This window comes from Aphelocoma coerulescens, chromosome 10, assembly GCF_041296385.1.
Source record: "Aphelocoma coerulescens isolate FSJ_1873_10779 chromosome 10, UR_Acoe_1.0, whole genome shotgun sequence".
In the NCBI taxonomy this organism is placed as follows: domain Eukaryota; kingdom Metazoa; phylum Chordata; class Aves; order Passeriformes; family Corvidae; genus Aphelocoma; species Aphelocoma coerulescens.
This window is the reverse complement of record NC_091024.1, coordinates 10,874,354-10,899,042: the sequence shown is the minus strand read 5'-3', so window position 1 is coordinate 10,899,042 and position 24,689 is coordinate 10,874,354. Positions and strand designations below refer to the sequence as shown.

General features: G+C 43.1%; 2 protein-coding genes across 12 annotated transcripts in view; one reads left to right on the top strand and one right to left on the bottom strand.

The window, feature by feature from the left end:
- DENND4A (DENN domain containing 4A) overlaps positions 1 to 10,448 on the top strand; it is a 50,870-nt gene extending 40,422 nt beyond the window's left edge. For 7 of the 11 annotated variants that reach the window (XM_069025889.1, XM_069025890.1, XM_069025886.1 and 4 more), the window contains 9 exons: positions 309 to 484; positions 619 to 765; positions 1,215 to 1,425; positions 1,669 to 1,923; positions 2,431 to 2,548; positions 2,703 to 2,729; positions 3,201 to 3,363; positions 4,296 to 4,360; positions 4,585 to 8,287. In XM_069025889.1, the coding sequence (XP_068881990.1) occupies positions 309 to 484; positions 619 to 765; positions 1,215 to 1,425; positions 1,669 to 1,923; positions 2,431 to 2,548; positions 2,703 to 2,729; positions 3,201 to 3,363; positions 4,296 to 4,360; positions 4,585 to 4,721 (1,299 nt within the window). In that variant the 3' untranslated portion in view covers positions 4,722 to 8,287. Of the gene's footprint in view, positions 1 to 308; positions 485 to 618; positions 766 to 1,214; positions 1,426 to 1,668; positions 1,924 to 2,430; positions 2,549 to 2,702; positions 2,730 to 3,200; positions 3,364 to 4,295; positions 4,361 to 4,584; positions 8,288 to 8,604; positions 8,694 to 9,166; positions 9,320 to 10,072 lie in introns of those variants that run through there. The other 4 variants (XR_011154182.1, XR_011154181.1, XR_011154183.1 and 1 more) reach the window with 4 other exon arrangements.
- SLC24A1 (solute carrier family 24 member 1) lies at positions 9,208 to 23,101 on the bottom strand. Its single transcript, XM_069025894.1, has 9 exons — positions 22,176 to 23,101; positions 20,736 to 20,798; positions 20,145 to 20,253; positions 14,165 to 14,266; positions 12,394 to 12,479; positions 11,591 to 11,788; positions 11,127 to 11,216; positions 10,123 to 10,289; positions 9,208 to 9,487 (listed from the first exon to the last, which is right to left on the bottom strand). The coding sequence occupies exons 1-9, from the start codon at positions 23,094 to 23,096 to the stop codon at positions 9,238 to 9,240; spliced, it is 1,986 nt and encodes a 661-aa protein (XP_068881995.1). The 5' UTR covers positions 23,097 to 23,101; the 3' UTR covers positions 9,208 to 9,237.
- Between the last annotated feature and the right edge of the window lie 1,588 nt (positions 23,102 to 24,689).

Sequence of the window (24,689 nt, the reverse complement as noted above, 5' to 3'; positions counted from 1 at the left end):
CCCCATTTTTACAATACTGACAGTCACCACAGAAGTGTGTTTAAATTCTAATCATAGTTTATGTAGCTGCATAAATAGTCTTGTACTTTTGTGCTTGCAGATTACAAATAACGTGTTATTGTTAATAGAAATGTTATTTAATAACCGGCTGGTTTTATTCTGATAAGCAATAACAGGATGAACATGTATGCAAGGGGGGAGGAATATTCATCAAAGGGCAAAGATTTTGGCTGCAGTTTTAAGTGCTTTGTGAAAGAAAAGTAGCTTTGAGAGCATGTTCTAGTGGATTCTGTTCCTGCTCTGTGCAGGTCCTCATCTCAAGCTGTTCTCGGTGTCGGACTTGTGATTGTTTGGTTCATGATGAAGAAATCATGGCAGGCTGGACAGCAGATGATTCAAATCTCAATACCACGTGTCCCTTCTGTGGCAATTTATTTCTGCCTTTTTTAAGCATAGAAATCCGAGATCTGCGGCGGCCTGGGAGGTAATAACAATATTGGAATTTTCCTCAGTTTTGAATGCTCATCATTGGGAAGTGCTTTTTGTTTGGGATTTGGGAGTTTTTGGTTTTGTTTTTTTTTTTTTTTGGATAATGTTAAGCTTCTGCTTTCCCTGCAGGTATTTTCTGAAGTCCAGCCCTTCTACAGAAAATATGCAGTTCCCATCCCTTTTTTCCAATCAGAGCGGGAGGTCCTGCAACACCACAGGCACTGTTGGCCTTACTACATCCCTGATGTCTGTCCAAGAGGATATCAATTCAAATAGGTAGACATGCGTTTCCTGCCTAGAAATTCCTCAGCTTCTCCATGAATATGCCTGTATTTTAATCAACTGAAATAAATTTATATTTTTTGAAGAGGAGAAATTGATTTGAGAGGATCTCTCTGCTGCCTCTCCCTTATCTCTCAGCTGGCCACATCATGCTTTCTCTGCCTGATATGCACCATTTCATCCCTAATATAAAAATTCATGTTGGCATTTGTAATTCTGCAAGTTTTATGAACTCTTTTGAGGACGTTTGTGTTCATCATCAGTGCAAGGGGAAATAAAACTTGCACTATAACATGAATGAGTGTGGTGGCTGACAAGGCAGAATTCAAACTGTCAGGTCCATTATTTCCAGTTTATTTCTGTCTGTCTGTGTACATGTTGGAGCACTCAGAGTAAAACAAAAAGCTGAGATTCTTTTTTCTTCTTTTTTTCCTCTCCTCTAGCAAATCTAAGCAGCATGACAATGTTTATGCCAGAAGTATCCAGATCCCCTCAGGACGAAGACAAAATACCTCTGGGTCAGAATGTACAAGTCACCCTGTAGCAAGGAGCATCAGTACTTTTGGTCCTTTGGAAGAAGATGAGAAGGAAAACCAGAAGATCAGCCATATCATTCCTACTGGTAGCCTGCCTGCTACTTTGCAAGGACCAACAGTGTGTAGTTTTTCTACCTTAAAAGTCATTTTTTCATGTGTGCCATAGGTTAGAGAAATGTGTAACAGCATTAACCTTCCTAAATTACAGTAAATGCTAGGTTGTATTAGTTAAACTAATGCTAGTTGCAGCTTTTAGATATTGGTGTGTCGTAGACAAGAAAAGCATTTATAAGACCTTGTAAAGACAGTTACATCCATTACATTAGTTACAACTAATGGCATTTTTTCTTTCTTACTGCAGGATTCCTTGGGCCTGGAATGGCGCTTGCCTAGTCCTGATCCTATTACAGTTCCTTACCTCAGTCCTCTTGTGGTATGGAAAGAGCTTGAAAGCTTACTTGAAAATGAAGGGGATCATGCAATAACGGTGGCAGACTTTGTAGATCATCATCCCATCGTGTTCTGGAATTTGGTGTGGTATTTCAGGCGCTTGGACTTGCCCAGCAACTTACCAGGATTAATACTTTCTTCTGAGCACTGCAATAAGAACTCCAAGGTATGGAATCAGGAAACACTGACATAGGAGAAATGGTTGTTTTCCCATATAGGAAATCGTTAGATGATTCAGTAACTCTTAGAAATGTGTCTTGCGCTATGCTGAGCCCAGTCCTGAATTGATAAAGAATGCGTCAGCTGAAGGAAAATATTCAAAACTCTGGAATGTGTGCTCAGCAGTGCTTGTGGGGGGCCGGTGTTTAGCTCTTACTTGTCACACTGTAATTTGTGATCCTCAGTTTCAAGGAGGATAAGCTTCTAGTTAGTTTTGTTGCTATTTGAGTAGCTAAGCAGTAGAAGTAGGAAGTTTAGATTTTAGGACTGTAGAAAATAGTCAAAACACTCATTTGCCATGTCACTGGCAATCCCGTTCAGATTTAGCTTTCTGTGGTTTTAATAGCAAAGCTTTTTACCATGAGGCCTAGAGATGTGAAGATATATGTTAAATACAGAACTCCTTTGTCATGACTTCGTAATAAAATATCTTTGTGTGCTTTCTGCTGTTCAGATTCCACGGAACTGTATGTCAGAGGACAGTAAATATGTTCTTATTCAGATGCTATGGGACAATATGAAATTGCATCAGGATCCGAGGCAGCCTCTGTATATTTTGTGGAATGCTCAGAGTAAGTTTTGTTTCTTGTGGATTTTGGTGGCATTTTTTAAGAACAATTTTCATTTTGAGCAACTGAAGCATATGTGTTGAGAAAAGATGTCTTTGTGGATAGTTCACACAAGCTACAATACTGATTTTTGATCATACTGCTTTTTGTCTTGCAGGTCAAAATCGCACTCTTTTGTTTGAGAGTGAGTGTTAAGTTTGGTGTTGCTATTCTCAGTTTGGGTGACTTGTTTTGGGGGGGAGGTTGGTTCTGTGCTTAGCAGTAAACTGCTTGAACAATTCTTAGTTTTCCAGCATTTCTATCAAGTCACTGACTGGCATTGCCAGTGGCGGCTTCTTCTTTGGGAAGGGAGGAATGACAGAGCAATGCATTTCATTGATGCCATTCATCCACTTGGCTCATGTTCTTATTTTTAGAATTTGCTTACTCAGAGTTTTGTTGCTGGTTTTGGATCACACACCTGAAAATAGCTCATGGCCCATTGCATCTTATGTGCTTTTTATGTTCTACATTGAAAATTGTTTTACTTGATGTTTTGTTCACTACATACATGTCAATATTTTCAGTTTCTGTAGCCTTCCACCTTTTTTTAATAACTCTGTACTTGCTACACAGAGAATCTATTTATTCTTACAGCCTTTCTAATGTTTTTCAGCCCAGAAGTACCCAATGGTCCAGTTATTGCAAAAAGATGATGACTCCTTTAACCAGGAGCTCTTGAGGAGTATGGTGAAAAGCATTAAGATGAATGATGTGTATGGACCAATGAGTCAGATATTGGAGAGGCTCAACAAGTGGCCACATATTAAAAGACAGAGGTAAGACCACCAGTGTGCCTAACTGGAGCAGTGTTGGGCAATAATCAGGTTATTTATGTGAATTATATTTTCCTAGTGTGTTTTGTAAAGAAAAGAGCACTGTTTTCCACCAGTGTTCTCAAATTTGTCACTCTGGTAAGTTGGTTTTTTTTATGGTAACTTTCACAAACTTAGTTTGTCCATTTTTTTTCTTTTTACTTTTTCCCTTTCCCCTCTCCTTTACAGCCACCTCTTTTTCTTACCTCTGAACCATGGGAAGTAGGGAGTGGGTATATGTGTGTATATATTATTGTTAAACGTTGTTTATATATTACTAGGTGTTTTAAAATAAAAACCCTACATTTGTTTCTAGGGTATATGGGTATATTTGGGGTTTATTTTTAAGTCTTCAGTAGAGGACAGAAAAGGACCAAAGAAAGGTTATGTCTCATATTTAGGAAGGGGATTTTTTCCATTAGCAGTGGAATTAGTGAACATTAATTCCTATGAATTTTCATTTCTTGCCTGGGTTTACTGCTTAATACTAGGATATACAACAGTCTTCAACAGCTGGAGCATTGACGAGGTGTTTATTTGCTTGTCTGCCTGCTTTTTCAAGCTAATGTGAAAATGCAAAATAGCAAATTCCTTGCCTGGTTAAATCTGGTGGAATTTGGTTGAGTGCTTAAGCGCATGTTTCTCTCTGTGTGCACTTGGTGCAACTTCCAGGAGACCTACCATGGGTGATGTCCATATATGGGGAATCCAGGGCATTCTCCAGAGCTCAGAAATGACAATATTTTGGAGATAGAATCAGGAATTATATTCAAAATTACATTCAAATCTTTTTAATAATAAGTTATCTTTAAATGCTTCAATCCTTTTTTTAATAGAGGTTGTTTTGTGGTGTATCAGTGCAGTATGTAAACTGATTGAGCTTTTTACCATTTCAGGAGCCTTTACAGAGAAATACTGTTTCTTTCTCTTGTTGCCCTGGGAAGAGATAACATTGATATAGGTGAGTTCTGCCAACTATTTAAATGAGCACAGATGATGAATTCATGCAAACTTAGTTGTTCAGCTTCCAGAAAAAATAATTCTGTAGATTAGATATGTGCCACTCTGGTAAGTGCCAAATAAAAAGGACTTTACAGATATTTTCTGCTGATAAATGCAGCTGTCCTGGCATTTGGGTGGTGTTTTTGAGCTCGATATCTAAAGTTGTTTTCTCCCTTCCTGCAGATGCTTTTGATAGAGAGTACAAAATGGCCTATGATCGTCTCACCGCTAATCAAGTGAAGAACACTCATAACTGCGATAGACCACCAAGCACTGGCGTGATGGAATGCAGAAAGATTTTTGGAGAACCATATCTTTAAATATACCTGGCTAAAGAGGTGATATCTATGACGTATCCCTGTGTAAAATAACCACTTCAGTCACAAGGAACATCTCAGTCTTCAGTGTTCAGGAACGTGCGTACGATGGACTGTGGCAGGAGGCCTCAGGAAATTCGGCCTGGCTACGGTTTGGAGATGGACAGAGAGCAAAATGGGCCAAATGTTATTTCCCTGTCCCTTGTCCTTTCTGAAAATTGGTGTGTGGAGAGGCAGGTTCTAAACAAAATCAGTTCTCTGACTTGGGACAACATATTACAGCTCCCTTAAAAAAAAATTAAGTAACAGGTGGACAGAAACAATGCACTGAAACTAATGTGAGCGAAGGAAATTCTTCAGAATCTATTGTTTACATAGAATATTCATGATGTTATGAAGAGCATACAAAATTGTATTATACATATTTTAAATTGTTTATAGTAAGTTGATATTTTTTTAATTTTTTTAAATTACTGGAGTGAATTTTAAATGGACTTGCTGCAGAAGCAATACAGTGCTTATTTTTTTTGCAGTATACTGCTATTTATAGTAACTTGTCCAGTTACTTTTTGGAGAGTGATTTGTTTTTAAAGCAGAATAGAAAACGTTGACCTTCACCTAGACAGTACTCAAGATCCAGGATTTCTCATGCGCACTTGGAAAACGTGTTACCACAGCAATCAGAAGGCAGGTATGGTAAATTTTGCAAAACTCTAATGAACACACTGATGTCTCTGTGAAACACTTCTGTAGAAATCTCTTCCTCTCATGTTCTCTTCCCTCCCCACTCCCTAGGAAAGGGAAAGCATATTGAAGAGTCCTATGGATTATGTTATGGAATCAGCCCATCTCAGCTGTTGGCATTTGTTAGTGTGGCCTCATTCCAGATGGGACATGGAGCAAATGCCAGTCTGCATTGAGTTCTCCATAAACACACAGTGCTCAGAGTCTCTGTGGTTTTGTTTGAAACACTCTCAGTACAATACCACATAATGCCAATCCAAAGCTTCTAACTCAAGTACATCCAGCAAACTTGCTACAGGGAATTATAGGGAATGTAACTTATTGGGGAATATTGTGCTTAGTTAAATATACTTGGAATGTTCAGTCTGCATTTCACAGTTGTTTGCAAAACAACTTTTTTTTCTCTGAAGAAAACTGCTATATGTCCTTGTGGTGGAGTCATGGCTTTTGCCTCACGTTTTCTTGTTCTAGACATATGAAAAATGTTCTGTGCTCTCAGTCACATAGCAACTCCTCACCAGAAGGTAGGCTACAGGGAAAATATCAGAAGTCTTGCATGGAGGTGGGAAAACAGACATCGAACTGTATAAAACACCCTAAACAAATTAAATCATGCTTTAACAGATAGCTTTAAGTAATCTTAATGATTTTCCAATTCTAATTTCTTTTAGTTGTTGCTGTTATAATACTTCCAAATATTCAACTGTTACATTATATTTTATATTGCAGTCTGCCTACCAGTAGGTGTTTTTAAAACATCTTTAGTTTGCAAGTATAATAAATCAGCAATATTTAGTTAGGCAGAAAGGTGATAAACTTTAAAGCTCACATTTACTTTATTAAGTGAAATAGAATGAGCCTTAGAGGCTTAAATGAAAAGTAATGCTGCTATGAAGCTCTGTAACCTCCTCCCAGACCTCTGTAAAGTTGTAAGCAGATGCTGCCCTAAGAAGAAAGAATTTAAAATGTGTAGAGCTGCAGGTATGCGCTAACAATAATTGCAGGATGTAGTCTTGGATACAGCTTCCATCGGGTAATGCCTCTTCTCTAACATGCTGCTAATTATGTAGCTGACCTTTTTGAAAGTATCCCCCCACCTGAGGTGGAGCTAGCAATGCTACACTTACAACATCTTTCACATTTAATTTATTTTAATGATTTGTGATGCTCTTTTGTACTGCCACACTTGTACAGTATCCCTTGTGCATGAAATGGAGCTCCTTTTCTCACCCAGGTACGTGGTAGACATACCCTCTTCATTGTGAAGTAAACAGGCTATTTTTGAACACATTCCCTGTAAGTACCCCTTAGTGTGCATCGCTGCTCTGCTCTGTACAGTAGGAATGCTGCATTACCATGGAAATCTTGCCTCCAGTAGTTGCTGTATTTAAGCTCACAGCTGGGTGTGCCATGGGGAGGGTCGTGTTCCCAGCTCCCTGCAGTTCTGTTTCCCATTTGCTACTGGGGCAGCCACTGTCCTATAGGACCTTCAAGCCATGAAAGGAGAGAGAGCAAGTGCTTTTTCCAGAGCTGCTGTGGGGCATTAGAGGGGCTGAGCTATGACCCAGCTTCCCACTCTGATTCCGGGGTGGCCGAAGCGCCGAGCCCAGTCCCCAGTCCAGGTCACAGCACATGTTAGTGCTGATGTGGGGGCAACACTGTCACTCGTGGCCCTTCCTCCATCTAGTCCCAGCCTCCTTGTAAGGACTTCCAACTGCCTCCAGACTTATAAATCCAACAAGTTTTACTTCTTTCCAATATCCCCCATACTATCAGGTAGTGGATACTGCACTGGGAACAGGATTGTCCGTGCAGCCTTCACACAATCTCTCTGTTCTTGCATCCCCGGCGTGGCACTCCTGAAGTGTTGCTGATGTTAATTTGGGTGTGCTTTTAAATTACTATATCATGTAATAGCTCATCAAGTGAAATCATTATACTTAATGAATTATTTTATAAAGTCTGTTGCAAGTCAGTCCACTGTAAAAATATATAAAAATAGAGTTGGAATAACAACATACTGTAAGTGAGAAATTTTCCTCATTCAAGTCATAATGTTCCAAACGTATCCTGAGGTCAATAATTTTTAAGCATCATACAATTCAGTGTTGAAACAGTTTTCAAATCTCCCTGTCCTTTATTAGAAAAGCAATTGGACTATATTTTCCAATACCACAAAGATGAATAAATAAAATATTTGAGACATATTTTCAATTTTAAATTTTGTATGAACTGAATTTCTTCCTTTTGTGTACTAAATAGTGCTTATGTCCAAAACCTTAAACAAAGGTTTTACATTTGCAGTGCAATATATATTTTGCTTTACATATGGTTCCACTGGAATAATTATTGGAGATGAAATACTGAAATGTGAATAGAAACTGTGCTGTTTCTCTGACACTGCTGTGTCCCATTTGAGAAGGTTTGCTGTTGGTACAGTTACAGCCTGATGAATTTGACTTCCACTGGCAAATTAAATGATTTGTATCCCAAGAAAGAGAAAATTCCTGCATGTAAAATCTTTGTGTAACAAATGGAAGGTGCAAATAGTAATAATAGAGAGGGGTATTTCTGGATATTATCTCACTGGGATTTAAAAATGGTACTTTGTTAGTCTGCAAGCAGCACTTTTTAAATGAATGGTTGTAGATTTGTAAATATGTAATGTTTAAATTTTATTTACCAAAAACCAATATGTTGGATGTTTGCTTTGGTTTGTAGTTCCTTTAAAATATGCAAAGTCAATGTTCACAATGTTAAGGTTTTTTTCTGTCTCATCCGAAAAAAGAAGTTTTACAGTGAGTCAATAAAAAGCTTAAAATCTTTCTGGTTATTTTCATTAACATTTTATTAGAGGGATTAGAGTGACAGAAATATCTGCAACTCTTAACCGTGTTGTGTGCTGCCATGAGGTGTTAACAATAAACCTCTTGGGTTTGTTGTCAGTGGCATTTTTTCATCTTGTCTATGTAGAAGTCAGTGCTAACAAGAGGAACTAGTGCTGGTTAAATAATCTGTAACTGTCAGAGATTAGTGTCAGGATGAAAAAAAACTCCCAGCAGTTCAACTCCTTGTAGTATTTGATTCCTGGCTTTAGTTTTGATTAGAGGTGATGTGCTATTCTAACCCCTGAGCCTTTTAGTCTCATTGCAGGAAGAGGTAAACCCAGATGACGTCACGCTTGTACTGGTGGCACGTCGCATGAATTTAGGCACCACACTGCAAGATCAGGTACAGATTTGAAAGGAGCTCAGTGCAGTTTGAGGGAGTTCATTGCTGAGCTGCAGCCTGTGTGTCCACACAGGGATTTTAAACAGAGCAGTTCTGTAAAGGCCCAGCCACATCAGTCTGATTCTCTTCCCACTGAAGTAAAAGTCACTGATTTCAGGGAGTTTGAGCAGTTCACTGGGTAATTTAGTGTGGTCCTGAAAATTTCCTATAATGAGTAAATATTCTGTGCTGAAAATCAGCTCTTGTAACTTCAGGGGATCAGCCCTAGTGAAAATTTGATGCATCTAAATTGTATCAGCCTTTCCACAAGTGCTTAAATGTGTGTTATTTGATATTGGTCATTTCAGTATCTGTTCTGATCCTAATGAAAAACAGTAGAGGCTGACACACCACTTGAGACTGATTTATTTTTTAGCATGTTAAAGATACCTTATTTTCAGTAAGTTTGTTACAATTCTGGTTGCTTTTTTCAGCAGAACAACTGCTACTTCAACCATCTTTTGATGTTGCTGGATCCTCACATAGATCTTGAAGTGTCCACATGTCATACAGATACTGGGCAGGATATTATCTTGTCCTCTAACATCACACTGATGATCAGAAACACAAAGTAGAGAGCAAACATGGTGAGCCCCAGTAGTTTGTTCATTTTCCATTTACAGAGAGAGATGGAGATAATCACAAACAGGAGCATGAGGAAAAGGAGAACAATTGCACAAAACAAACCATTGCTGCTGACTGCCACAGGGCTGAGGCCATTGAAGATAGAAAAAAGGAACCAGGGAACTGGCAGGCTGCAAGGAAAGGAAAAGTAATTGAAATAAATGTTTTAAGGCAGTTCATTTTTTGCGTCACAACTAAGCAATTTTTCCAAACTGTTACAGGGGAAAAAAAGCATGATTGTATTCACTATAGCTCAGCATAAATCTAAACTGAATGTTGTTCCTGTCAAAACTGCATTTGGATAATGCTTGCACTATCATAATCCAATACAAGAGTAAAAGGGGTTTGAAAATAATGCCTAAGAATTAAGTGCCTTGGTGTGCTATAATAAAGAAATGTCCTGATTGTTTAGGATGGGAGATCAAAGCACTGATACTGACCTTCCCCAGGAGCTGAGTGTCTCTGAGTGACCAGATAAGGTTCCTGCCTGTGTATCTTTGACATTAGCCAAAGATCTCTTGCATTTTTGTCTTGAAAAATTGGTAATTTTGTGTTGATTTAGAATTGGGTGAGGATAGTGGGCTGAGTTATGACAGTTTGTCTTTCCTGGCTGGGTTTGGGTTGGGTTTCTTCAAAAGGAACTGGTTGCTCAGCTGCCCTTCATTTTAACTACAGCTAAAATGAAATTAACTGAGGTTTGTTTGGTTTCAAACCAGGTAACGTTGTGGTTCAGAAATGCATCTCTTAGCATTGACCTGCTACTCACCCAACAGTGATGTCGAAGATGTTGCTGCCCACGGAACTGGACACAGCCATGTCCCCTAAGCCCTTCCGTGCCACGATGACACTGGTGATGAGGTCAGGGATGGATGTGCCTGCTGCCAGTATGGTTAACCCCATAATTTCCTCTGATATCCCAATTGTTTCACCAACCTAATCAACACAAAGTTGGGTAGTGCAGTTAGCAATGGAACAGGAGTATACTTGCTCTGTGAAGTGTTAGTGTTTGTGCCATATTTGCATTAAAATATTCTGAGTTCCATAAATGTGGCAGCATTTTCCTGCTTTATAGAATTAAAAAGTTCAATTTTACAGTGTCTGTTGATTCTGGATTTGCTCTATAATGTAGGGAATCTGACCACAGTGATGCCAGCACCGAGCCAAGGTCAAGTCAGCTCCAGCACAATTTTCCTGTCCTCAGTCCTCCTCTTCTAGATGCTGTCTGCCTTTCCAAATTTAACATCAGCTCCGCAAGATCCAAGGGCCTTTGGAGATGACAGTCCTTGGATTTACAGCATGATCAGATTTACTGGGCATGTGCAATATATCACTCAATACAGACTGGGGGGCTGATCCTACAAGATGGAAGTATTAGTTCCCAGAATACCAGGTGAACATTAAGACTGGGGGAGTGAAGATCATTTAGCAGCCTCCAGAATCAGAACCTATATTTTCCTAGAATTTTAATTAGGTAATGGATAATTATGTTCTGCACAGAAACATTAATCAATGAAAAGTCAGAATTAAGATAAATCTTGATAGTACTTTTCCTTTCACTGATGCACAAACTCCCTTGGAAGTTCTCAGAAAAGAATGAATCTTTGTCAAATCAAAAATTCCCATTTGGGTTTTAACAAAACAAAGTTTCTACTGTTGTGATAGATGACTGCAGCTGTAATTCATCAGATAAAATGCCACAGTAACACTGTCCCCTCTCTCCATCTACTTGTTCTGAAATGGTGATTTGCAGAAAGAACATAAGCCTCTTACCTGGTGAGCCCACCACACCATGAGGTAAGAGAATGCAGCAATCCAGAGGATGGATCCAAAAAATGTGATGACAAAGAATTTTTTGGACTCCTGTTGAAATCAAGTTTGAAAAGAAAAAAGAGATGTTTCAGGGAAGTTAATAGTCCCCACTGAAAACTATTCACCTGAAACACTTCACTGCATTTGATTACTTTAACTTGGACCCTGGTCTCTGTTTGCTCTGTTTGCTCTGTTTTTCAGCTTGATTAGGTGACCTGTAGTTGCTAGAGTTTGTGGTTTACTAAATAAAGTCTCTGGGATGACATTACACTGCAGCTGGGGCTCTTGTCCCACTCCCTGCAGCAGTAACAGTATTTCAACTATGCAGACTCCAGACATGGAAAAATGGACCCAGGGACTCTTGCCTGGAGGAAGTCTGTAGCTTAGTTAATGACTCCAGTAGCAGAAGGAAGATAGATTCTTACCGAGTTTCTGACATCAGGCAGAGTGCTCCAGAGAGGAAAGACAATGGGAAAGAGGAAAAGGTAAATTGCTTGTTTCTTCCTTGATTCTGGCCATTCCAGAGATAAGGGCTCATCGTTTTCATCACCCTCTGTGCTGTCACCATCGCTGTCCTCCTGGCTCTCAGAGCTGCTGTCTGAGCTGTCACTGCTTGATGGGGGCTGTATGTCAGGATAAAAAATCAAAAAGCCAATATGTTTTCACACTAACAAGGAGCTGCAGTTACTCACTATGGCCTCACCTGAGCAGAGCTCACATTTGTAACCTGCTGAGGGAAGCCACAGCTCTTGTGGGACAGAATCCAGGCACACCCCCACCCCAGTACCTGTGTATTGTTAACTAATTGGCATCCATTAACTAGAACTACCTTCTAGACACAAACATTTTATATCCTTGAAAAGCCTTTTCTCATCAGAGCTGCCAAATTACATCACCTGAAAGGGATTTGGGGAGCAAAACAGAACAGTCTGCTGGTGAGCACAGGACAGGCAGGTACTCTTATCTTCCCTTACCCTGGAGTGCCCTCTGACCACAGAAGAGTCATTTGAGAGGACAATACTATCCAGTCTCAGTTGGTGTCATAATTTGGACCCAATTTGTGTTTGTAAGACAAAATGTTTCAGCCAGCATCTTAATAAATCACTACACACAGAACCTATTTATAGATGCCAGTGCCATCCCAACAGCTCTGGAGAGGGAAGAAAGAAAGTACACGTGAAGGTCAGCCTGGATGGGCACTTAGTGCCTGTGCTCCTGGTTTTGATACCTGTCCATCCTGTGGCACTTCTGCCTTCTGTGTGTCTTTGCTGGGCTCTGAGTCACTGGCAGGAGTTACCTGGACGGTGCTCGGTGCTTTCTTTTCCTCTTCTACAAAAAGCAATAAGAAGGAATTCTGGTTTCAGTCATCTTGGATGGGTGGTCATCATAGCAGGTGGTCACTTTCCCTGTGACCAGCAGGAGCTCTGAGCTCCCTACCACAATGGTGGCATTTCAGGTTAAACACCCTGAGATTGCTTAGGTTTGTTGTGTGTCCTCCCTGACTCCTATGACTGTGTTTGGTAAATCTGGGCAGAATTTGGCCCACCTGGAGTAGAATGACATCTTGATGCTCCCCTGACCTTCCATCCCGAACTGCTGTAAGGGGTACATGTGTAACAGGGAAATGCTAATTACTCCATCTGCAGCTGACTAACATTTCTTGGTTTCTTTCTGGATTCTGAAGATTATATTAAAACCATCCTTAAAACCCAGAAAGGATGTAAAGCTTGGCTTCTCAGATTCCCCCCACCCCCCCTTCCCAGCAGAGCACAGCGTTCTTCAGGGACCTGATATTCTTCAAGGCTTCTGAGAAATGACCAGGATGTACTGCCAGACTTTAATCCCTGATCATTTGGTGGGTATTCAAAAGCAAATAGGAGGAAAGTGCTGACACATACAAGGAAGTAACTGCAATGTCCTGCTGTTCCTGAATTAACCTGCATAGCCAAGATGAACACGGAAACCTCTGTGGAAATAGAGTAGAAACATGGATAACACGGAGCAGAGGTGAGGGAGTGAAGTCAGTGTGGTGCTTATAGCATGCACCAAAAATTTAGTTGGGTTTTAAACAGTGTTTTTCTCAAGTTTGGGATTCATTCACCTGCGTGAGGCCCAGTGTTGGGAGGTGCTCGGGTGCCTATGTCATGTGGAGCTGGGATCTTCCACACAAAAGTTTCTTGTTATTCAAAAGCTGCAGCCTTGCTGGCAGCACAAACCTGTGTTGTAGCACAGGCCAGTTCTGGCTCCAAGGTAGCTCACAAAGCCTGTGTCTCAGCAGTGACAGAGAAAACCCAAAAAAACCATTAAACTGACAGAGGGCAGATCTAGGTTAAATGTTAGGAAAAAATTCTTACCTGTGCGGGTGGGGAGGCCCTGGCACAGGTTACCCAGAGAAGCTGTGGCTGCCCCTGGATCCCTGGAAGTGTCCAAGGCCAGGCTGAATGGGGTTTAGAGCACCCTGGGATAATGGAAGGTGTCCCTGCCCATGGGAGGGAGTGGGGCTGGATGGTCTTTAAGGACCCTTCCAACCCAAACCATTACATGATTCTGTGATTCTATTAAAGGAAGGGTGCACAGGTCTTTGGAATTGCTATAGATGGGAGTCAGTGCAGCTTATTTCCTCTGGAGGAGCCTTCTGTGTCCTTCTGCAAGTGTGTGAAGGTACTTTGTTTTAACAAACGCCTCATTTGCACCGTCTACCAAAGACCAGCAGCACCCAAGTGCTATCTGCAATGGTCTGATTTCACTCCTGCACTGTTCCCTGGCCATTTCCAGTGCATCCTTGTAGCCCTCCCTGCCCGGACGCTGCCTCACTAACAGCTCTGCTGGGGATGGCTGTTCCTGCCTGCGTGCATCGATTGATTTCTGCTGCATTGTTACAGCAGTCATCTGTGACCAGTAATAGCACAAAATTTGTGTTAGACCCCAGTGTTTCTTTGCCAGCCCTCGGGCTTTGTGTGCTGGGAAGGTGAAGGCTTGCAGTGCAAAACAAAGCAAACAGCACTGGCTCTTCCTGCACTCACCTGGCTGGGAGCCTTGTCCTTCCAGGGTCTCAGCCTTGGCCATGTTGCTCAGGATGTCAACCCTGTCTTTAAATTTTGCTGTGGGTGAGAGAAGGACACAGTCATCAGGGGCTGTCACTGCTTCCCCAACACACGCATGCTCTTGCCCCCTTCCCCTTGCAGGGGCTGCAGCCAGCACTTCTCCAGGAGTTGTTCTGGCTGTGACCCCAGGTTTTGGCTGCTGCTAGTTAGTCATAGCTGTGGTATTTAACTGCCTAGTGCTACAGCAATTACACCAGCAATTTGACATGGTACTAACACCATCCTATTTAGAGAGAATCTAGAGGAATGAGAAATCCTTTCTGGGTCAGTAATACAGGGGATATCTGTACTTCATAGGAAGAAAATGCAGAAAGAACAGAGGAGGAGTTTCGGTGCAATATCATCTTTTTCGCAATGGACTATTGATTTTTTTTCCAGGCTAGATTATGTGCAAACTAAAAATGACACCTTCCTCCTGCCATGTGGCTGCTGAAGAGGCTTTAGGGTGCTGCTTACAGCCTGGGGATCTGATGGGAATGGAAAATAAACACCTTTTATGTTCCAGTTCCCTGAAAAATTATTGCTTTTTCTAAGTATACACAAGTGTCTCCTGCTCCTGGTATCCAGGTTCAGCATGGTCCAGGCTGTCTGAGAGATGATCTTCACCAGCACAGGTCTGCTGCTCTATTTCTGGGACTGCCGAGGGCTTCTTCCACTATAAACCAAGCTCTGCTCTACTCTGCTGAGCTGCTTTTTTAGTGGTTTACGGTGAACTGTGAAACTGTGTGTCTCCATAGTTGTTTTTTGCTCAAATATCTTACTGCTGATTCTCAGAGAAAGTGAACAAGAACGGGTTCAAAGAAAAGTCCCATTTTGCTCTAATCTATGTCCTTTGTTGAGCTGCACACCCAATGACTGAGGGTCACTGGATTTGCTCGTGGACAGTAGCCACAAGGAATTGGCCAATGCTGTGCTTGGCTTTTGTGCAGGGCTGTAAATTAATTTCCTCTGAAAGTTTTATCACACTGATTTAATCTACTGTGCTGTTGACTATGCACCCAGAAGGTGCTGTTGTCATTTGCCTCAAGGGCAGGGCCCTGCCACTTTATTAATCAGAGTGACATTGAGATAATAGAAATAGCAGGTCCAGCCATTTGAGCAGAATTACTATTCTGAACTGAACCTTGTGAAAATCAGTAAATTCTGGTGTATGCCCAATAACGGGGCTCAGCTCAGACATTAACACCTCAGGGGACAAGTCCTACTCTGGTGAGATTCCTGCTTCTGTCTGACAGAAACATCTTTCACCAACCAGGATTTCCACTGAGCAGTGGAATGGCTGGACTGAGATGAAATGATCATGAAGTAACAGAATGGTTGGAGCTGGAAGGGACCTTAAAGACCATCCAGTGCCACCCTCTCCCATGGGCAGGGACACCTTCCATTATCCCAGGGTGCTCCAAGCCCCATCCAGCCTGGCCTTGGACCCTTCCAGGGATCCAGGGGCAGCCACGGCTTCTCTGGGCATCCTGTGCCTGGGCCTCCCCACCATCACAGGTAAGAATTTCTAATCTAAATGGTAATTTATTCTCCTTTGAAAGGCTGGCTGGACTCAAGAGCCGGAATCTTCCATCCTCCTTGTCAACTGAAGTTCACTGGAGGGGATGTGAAGTGTTTTACTTCCTTCTCCCTGTGCTTGTGCACAAGCACATCCCTCAGTGCAGGGGTGACCTTTTGCTCCCAGTCTCCTCTAAGCAGTGGGCAGTGCATCCTTCTGTTTGGCTTTTCCCAGAAGCTGCTGCAAAAGCTCCTGTCAGCAGGGTCAGGGTAGTCAGGCTCAGGCTGAGATTATGGAAATTCAAGCTGCTGGCTCGCTGCCCTCAGCCAGGCCACGGGCTGGGAGTGCCAAGTGGAGCCTGGGAGCATCTCTCTGTCAGGATAAACAGATTAGGCCCAGGCCACTGTCCAGTTCTCATGAGATCAGCCTCATTTAAAAGGGTGTTAATTCCTTTGACACACAATTCCTGCAGGAGGGGCTGAGACTGGAGGCAGAACTGGCTCTAAGCTGGCCAGATCTGCATGTCAGCATGGGGAGGAAGGATGTCCGTGAGCTCAGTCCATGCTGTTCTGGATTAGCTGTGCAGGTCAGTGTCCCTCTCAGTCCCCTGGGGCATTCACTGCTGGCAACTCTGTCCCCTGGGTGGAGAATGCATGACACAGGGCATGTCTGTGTCCAGTGGCCCTGAGATGTTCTCCAGGAGAATTCTTGTTCTGTGAATTGACAGCATCCAGGATGGACTTCAGGTGGTAGCTGAGCTTCTACCTTGAATTTGGCTTTTACATTTAATTCACTCTTTGGCACTAGTATTCAATCCAACAGGATTCACAACACAATCAGCAGGGAGGATTTTTTCTTTACAATTTGGCATGAACCTGAAAGATTTGGAGATTCTGCTGTCTAAAAGTGGAAATATAAAAAAAAGGTCTTTCAATTCCTCTTGCCCCTTTGTATCATGATTCTCTTACAACAAATGATAGAATGCTAATGAAGCAAGGAGAAGCTGTAGCTGCCTTCAGCCTTGTCCGGCCTGCAACAGTGCCCACTGCTCTGGTCTAATTTCCAAAATCATTACCTTGTTAACTGGGGCATAGTGAGGGCAGGCAGCTCTGAGAACCTCTCTGCTGGAGCCTTTTGCTTCATTCAAAAAGAAATGTAGGCTTCTGCCTTTTTGTGTGACTAGAGTTTGAAGAGTCTGATGGTAAGGCTAGAGGTTCAGAAATGAGAGGGTTCCTGAGCATTTCCAAAATCCTCGCTCCCTTTAATTCCCCAGCAGTTCCCTCTGGTGTGTAATGGGATGATCTTGAAAAGATCTCGTGCTCTTCTTCTACTCACTTTCACAGAAAGTGGGGAAAGGGACAAAAGAAAAAACTTGCTAGAAATTCCTAATTTAAAAAAACGCACATTGAAAGTAAAAAGTTCTGTCAAAAATATAATTCAGGATGAAATGTGAATATTGGAATTTCTAAAGTAAACATGTAGTCTCCCTGGAGACAGAGAAAAAGACTTAAGTAATGATACCTTCCTAACACAAAAAGGAAAAAAAAACACATTCTGAACTCAATCCACTCTTCAACTGAGAAATTTTGTTTCACACAAGGGGTGTTGCAAGTTTGTGTTTCAGATTTGTTTTGTACTTCCAAGACCTCTGCCCCTGAAATTCGGTTTTGGAGGCCCAGCTTTTCTATGTTTTGTACCTTGCTGCCCTGAAACCACTTCTGTGCTGCCCAAATAAAAAGCGAGGGCAGCAGAAAGAAGGAAACCCTACAGAATCCTAATTGCAGTAGGTTCAGTGAAGAACTGCTGAGCAACTGCTGGCAACCTTTTCCTCTGTCGAGTGTTCATTACCACAGCCTCTAAGTGCTGATGCTACAGGCCTTGGCAAGAAGGAACAAGGGCCCTTGAGGAAAGATAAATTGCTTTGGGATCATCTTTTATGTGGCAGCCTAATTACAGAAATGTGCCTGGTACAGACAGTGCTGCACACACAGCAAAGGGAGGGACTGTGTTGGTGATCCATGGCAACCAGGCATAGCTGTCCCCAGGGTCCCACAGGGCTGCAGAGCTGTTAACACAGGACTGGGAACTATTAACATATCAGAACACAAGTCCTGATATGCCTTGGCAAGTTCAAATCCTTTTTCAGAGCCATCCTCAGGATGTCATTTCATTTCTTTGGCCAAGCTCCTCAAGGCACTTAGGTTTTTTAGTCCATGCATAAATTCCTTTTCTCCAGACTTTCTTTTCTTCAGGTAGGAATTTATCAGGGTCAGGAGTATCTCCTACAAGACACACTGGCTCCTTGATTTTGAGTGCTGAACTGTTGTAATACAGTCATTTTATTGTTATATTTTATAAGGCGCTGTCTCTGTTCTCACAGTCTTGAGTGGAGCAGGCACGAAGGGACAGAGGTTTTGCCATTAACTCAGTGGCGTTAGTAAAGTAAAGGGTCTAGGAAATAAAAACCTTCTGGAGAGGCTGTTGCAGCCCATCCCGGCACAACCCCTGCGGTATCAGACCCAAATACACACGGCCACACTCCCATCTAGTGGCTGCCGCACACACAGGAGCTCACACCCTGCTGGGCCGCCGGCAGAGGCTTAGGTTGGGTATCAGGAAAAATTTCTACACCCAAAGGGTTCTCAAGCCCTGGCACAGGGAGTCACCAACCCCAGAGAGATTTAAAGGATGTGTAGATGGGGCAGTTGGGGACATGTGGCCTTGGCAGTGCTGGACTCGATGGTCATAAAGGTCTTTTTCAACCTAAATGATTCTGTGATTCTATGTAATGGGTAGGGAAGGTCTCTGAGAGAAGATCCAAGCTGGTCCCCCAGACCTGTTTATTCAGTATTCACAAGACCTGGGAACAACAGCCTCGTTAGCAAGGACAGTGACTCGCAACTGCATGAAAACTCCCAGCAGCCTATTCTGGGCTGAACTGGCTGGGGCTTTCCTTGGCTTGGGCTGCCAAACTCAGCCCCCCACAACTCTCCTGCTGACAGGCTCCAGGGTTTCACCAGGGCACCAGCCTGGACCAGAAAGCCAAGCTTGTGGTGGCCTGGGGTGGGGAGATACTGCACAGAGACATTTAGAGGTGTGGGAAGGATGAGAAGGTGCTGGGAGATCTCTGAGTGGCATCAGCCCCTCAATTCTGGCACTTCCTGATGCTCAAGGCAATGGCATATCCTCTTGGAAGGTTTTGGGTCTATCCTGGTGCTGTTGATACAACCTTTCGGGGGCAAAGGAGGCAAGGAGCAAACCCTGATGAGTCTGGCTCTTGTTAGGCTACTGTTCATAACACATTGGGTGCCTTCACTGGAATCTGTCAAAGCAGCCACTGATCTGCTTTGCTGTCCTCATCCAACCTCCTTTGTTCCCTCGATCAGTTTGTGCAGCTGGGATTCTGATCTGGAGAGTCCTCTTTGTAACCTCTGTGAGGGACACTAGAGGTGTTGATCTGCTTAGCTTCAATCTCTCTTTGAATGGGCAGCAGATAATCTCTTTAGAACAAGTAGAGCAGTGGAGGGGTGGGGCATGTGCTGAGCTAGGAAAGAAAACCTTAAAAATGTCTTTTTTTAATGTGCTTCTCTATTTCTTGGAAAAGGAACCTCCACGGTGTGATTGGATTAAAGTTAATATAAAGCAATCTGTTAAAAGGCTGTGTACAAAGCCCCTGGACTGTCTGGAGATGAAGCTTCTCTGCACCCTGAGCAGTTTAAAAGAGGTCTTGGACCTGAGCTGGTCCCTCCCTGGCCCTGGGGAGCTGCCTGCACAGTGCTGTGGGCATGCTTTGCCATGGTAGTGATAATACCATAGCAGTGCAGGTGGGCTTTTAGAGGTGTCGGTCTGAATCACATAGAATTGGCCTCACCATCATGATTAGAATCTCAGCTGGGATTTTAACTATTTCAAAAAGACAATTCTTCAAGGGTTTTAACCTCTTTTTCTGCTGATGTTTCAAGGCTGGGATGAGGTCTGAGCTAAGAAGAGGAAGATGGGACATGCTGCGGAAGAGAGGAAGCCTGTAACTCAACGTTTGATGACCCTGCAGTCGGAGAGACAGCAGAGATGAGGGACAGGACTGACTGTCACCACTTTCGGGGACCCCAGCAGCAGCAGCTGCCACCATAGCAGTAACTAGCTTGGCACAGAAAAAGTAGATATGGCAGGACCAAAACATTAAGTGTTTGTCCTTGCCAGCCACACGATCAGAAGGGACACATCCCACCACCACAGAGCTCCCCTCACCAAACACCGTCTGTGATGCTCAGCTGCATCCCAAGGGTGAGTTGCTGACCCTAAAATACTGATTGTATTCCCAGTTAAACCACTCAGGGCTGTGAACCCAAGGCCCTCTGGTGTGGAACATCCACTCACCTTCTGCCAGGGGGTCCAGGGTGTAGATCATGAGCTGGAAGATGGTGCCGCGCATCTGAGAGTTGTGCAGGGAGGCCGAGCTGCTGCCCCGCTGCAAGGCTGGCCCAGGCTGTGGGAAGGCACAAAGCCAGTCAATTCCAGTTTCCTTGTCCACTACATCAGACAGGGCCTCTCCGGGCCATAGGGCAGCAATTCAACAGCAACAGAGGAATGAGCTGTTCAGTGTTTGCTATTGAGGATCCTGCCAGCCTCTGCTATGAGAGCCCAGGAGGAAATCTGACCATGAAACCAGGTAAGAAGACTCACTTTCTGAATTTCTGTATGCCTGTTTATAGCAGAGAATGAACAGTACTCTTCTAGTTAAATCCACCCGGGAAGCCTGAGCTGTCTCTTAAATTTTATAAAAATTCCTTTAAGGACAGGCCTCAGCCAGGTGTCCTCTTAAGCAAAGTGTGGCCATTGTGCCTGATATGATACAGGCTTTGGTCCAGGTTTCTTGACACAGGAGTTGACACCTTTATTCATGACCTGACATGGGGAGAGATTCAAAATACAATGACTTCAGATCCCTGTAAAGTTGCTTAGACCTACCTGCAGCTTCCTCACATCTGGTGGCTTCATTGTTCCATCATCTGCAACTGCCCCAGTGCTTGTCTGCAAGCAACAAAGAACAGAAATGACCAATCACCTCTGCTGCTTCAGGATCTAATGATCCTTCAGGCTGCTGCCTGTGAGGAAGGGGGACAGCTGACACAAATGTCCATGGATGCTACCGAAAGAGCCAAAGCCATGGGCCTCCTTAAAACCATTGGCTTCTGAGAAAAACAGGATTCTACCTACAGCTCCCCAGTGAGGATGCAGGCACCTGGGGGCAGAGTCACAACTGATTCCTGTAGCTACAGACAGACCCAGACTTCATCCCCAAACATCTGTATCCTTACTCATTTTCCAGCAGAGTGAAGGTGCAAAGGGGGATTTTTTACAGTAATTAGCATTACTTTCCATCATTTATAATTTCTGTGATTTAATTTTCCCAAGGGATAGGTTCAGCAGCTCTCTGTCATGCTATTAAACATTAATAAGAGTTCTCTGTAAACTTCAAGTGCAGGGCTGGATTCAATTTGTGATGCTTGGTGATGTCCACAGCGATGTGAATGTGTCACTGCTGTATTTTTGCACATGTATCCCACTGGAATGTAGCACAGGAGCTTTCAGGACTCCCAGCCATGAGCACTGGCTGAACAACAAACCAGAAGCAGGAAAGAGAAGTAGTTTCTTGATTCTGCACCACTTCAACTATCCTCACTTTCCTCATCTGCTTCCTTCCTTTCCTTAAATGATGTGGAATGCCAGGATCAGAAGGCAAAGCAAGCTTGAGGGCCAGGGACACATCCAACTAGCAGAGCATGCAATGCCAGGGGACAGTTTGAAATCTGGTAGCATGGAATTGGGTTTGGGCACTTCAATCTGATTGCCAAGTGCTGCCCAGGAGAGCTGGCAGTGGTTGCTAAAGGCTGCCAGATGCTTCTCTGTGCTGCTGATCAGGTAACGAGTGATACCACCAGCATCCCAGCAACCCATATGGCTTCAGAAAGGGAAAAGAGAATTTTCCTCCAACATCTCTCAGTTGCAAGAGGCTGGGACAGAAGCCTTTTCCCCCCTATTTACCAGAATTGTCCAACCTTATTCCCAGACCAAGAATGTGTTCCTTCAACTTCTGAAACTTTGTTCTGAAGTTCGTTCTGAAACTTCTTTACAACAACCAAGTAAGCAAAATTCCACACGTCTTTGAAAGCACATAAGCAACCACAACTGAGATCTTTAGTAATTGCTCCCTTTTAGTGAGTTCTCCAATCTCTTAGAATCTCTGTCTAGTTTGCATTTCCCTCATTTTAAAACCATAATTATTGACCAGTACCTGTATTCTGAGGTTCAAATATGTGCTTTGTGAAGGAGATGCAGTTTTTTCTTTGTGGTTTACCTTAGAAAAAGTTACTTCCAACTTGCCCTCTGAACTCTAATGGCACCAACCTTCTGCATATGCTCTGCTGATACTGCCTGCACAGCATTTGACTTCTTGTTGAGCTCCTGCTTCACCCATTGCTCTAGGAACACGTTCTGTTTCATGGTGTACACGTATGTGGCATAGGCAGTCAGTAAAAGGAGGCTTTCCCACCAATCAATGACACTGTCTAGGAAAAACAGGATGAGCATCAGTAAGTCTACAATGTAGAATGAGATGTCTCTAAATAAGGGCCACCATGTCAGGTGGAGTATCTCCCTTGAGAAGAGGGCACAGGTGCCAACAACAAAGAGGATATTAAACACTGCTGAGCCCACAATGGTACCGATGCCGACATTGCTGTGTGAGATGAAGACACCTATGAGGGAGGTGAAGAGTTCCGGTGCTGATCCACCTGCTGCCATGAAGGTGGCTCCAGCCACATCTTCAGAGATCTGCAACTTCTCTGTGATCACTCCCAAAGCAGGGACAAAATACTCATCACACACTATGGCCAAGGCCACAAAAACATACATTATGCCAAAGATGTGAAGTACAACCCACCCTTGCCTGCGTTCTTCCACACTGAATAGGTCCTGGGGATATTCTCCTTTGGACTCAGAGGGTGGTTTTTCATCTTGGGAGCTTTCACTGGCATTTTCTTGCTGTGGTGTCGTACTCACTGATGTAGTGACCGGCACAGCTGGCTCAGGATCCACATAGATACAGTGCCTTATTTTGGGTGCTGTGGCATTGCCTCTTACAGCAGTCTTGTTGCTGGGGAGGTCTCTGGAGGTCACTTTGACAGGGTCTGTGGGTTGGGGGGCTCTGTGTGATGCTGGAAGGGCAGAGGGGCTGAACTGGAGCTGGCAGAAAGAGAGGACCAACACTATGGCAAGCAAGAAAAGGATTCGGTTCCTCTGTAGCCGCCTCCTCTGCGGTAAATGCATTTCCTAAAGGTTCAAAACTCAGAACTCAGTGTCCAGAAGCCACTGAAGACTTCACTTGGTCAGCAGTTTGCTGATCTGGAGCATCAGGATTGGAACTGCACAGCACAATTTCTAGCTGATCTGGAGCATCAGGACTGGAATTGCATGGCACAAAATGAGGAATCCTGCAAAAGAAAATCTGGTGTGAAAAACAAAGTACTGCAACTTTCCACCATTTGGGCAGCAAGACTTCACTGACTGCTTTTCTATTATCCAATAAAAAGAAATTAACTTAAATGAGTAACGAGACATCTAGATCCAGGTTTCAGTCTATTTTTTTATATATGACTGTAGGCTATGCTGATTAATAGTCATAGGTTTGGCTTAATAGAGAGGAGTTGGCTGAGACCGTCCAATCCAAGCTGAATTCTGATCCCAACAAATGCCCATATCCAGGAGCTGTTAAGGATTGTGCTTTTACTGCAGTCCAGTTGTTATTCTGTAATATTATAAACTGGGTCAGTGTTCTGCAGGAGGAGAAGATACGGCTTCTGTCAAGGAACCAACTTTAAATTGCTAGAAATGATGCTCTGAAGACAAGACTAAGCTGTATAAAACTCCCTCCTAAACCAGTTATTCACCAAAATAACCTCAGCAGGAGGATTGAAACTGGTTTAGAGTTCCCAGTGATGCTGCTCCGTGGCTTTCCAGCCTTTCAGTCCCCAGGAAACCATCCAAGGAAGGGTGAGTTTTTTCCTTCCGTTTGAGCAGAGCACGAGGAAGATGTGGTTCTAGTAAAACTGGGGGTGCTGAGCAACCATTTGTTTCTATGACTACATCTTTTCAGGACTTTCTGTAGAAATCAGAACTGGCAAAGTGGAATTGTAATCATACCTTTTATTAGGGGGTAATTAGCATATCTTGCATAATTATGTGAGCGGCATTTAGAAAGGGAGAGAAATTGTAAATGCCAGAGTGACAGTGCCTGCAGCTGTGACAGCATGGAGACAGGGGTTTGGGGCTGGACAGAATTTACCCTTCAGCACTGCTTGAATGTTTTACCTTAAATGGACATTCTTCATGGATTATTTTTTTCCTCAGAGTGGGCATGTTACATATTCTTTAGCTGGATATGAATCATAGTTTTCTAAATCATTCTCAGGTAAGCTCTTCATGCAAGTTATCACACACTTACCCTCTTGCATAACACCCAGGGAAGTTATCAACCTAAATTTCTTGCGAAATAGGCAACGTTAATTTAAACAGTTGGGAGGATCACTAAGGCAACAGTAATAGAGGGTCATGGGAGTACCAAATAAACAGATGAAACATGCTTTGCTTTTCATACCTAAAAAGAACATAAACATGCATGTGGCAGAACATCGCAATAGGTATAACAAATTGCACATTATGAGAAAATCACTCTCCCTAACAAAGACAGGAGAGTTAAAAGGATGGCACGGAGAGGACACAGACGTATGCACACAATCCTATTTAAACACTGGTTTTACTTCTCCTCTCCAAAATGAGCTGCTGAAAAGTCTTTATGCAAACAGAAAGACATCCGAAGCTAGGATCAGTTCTAAGAGCTCTCCAACCTTTCACAATTCCTGA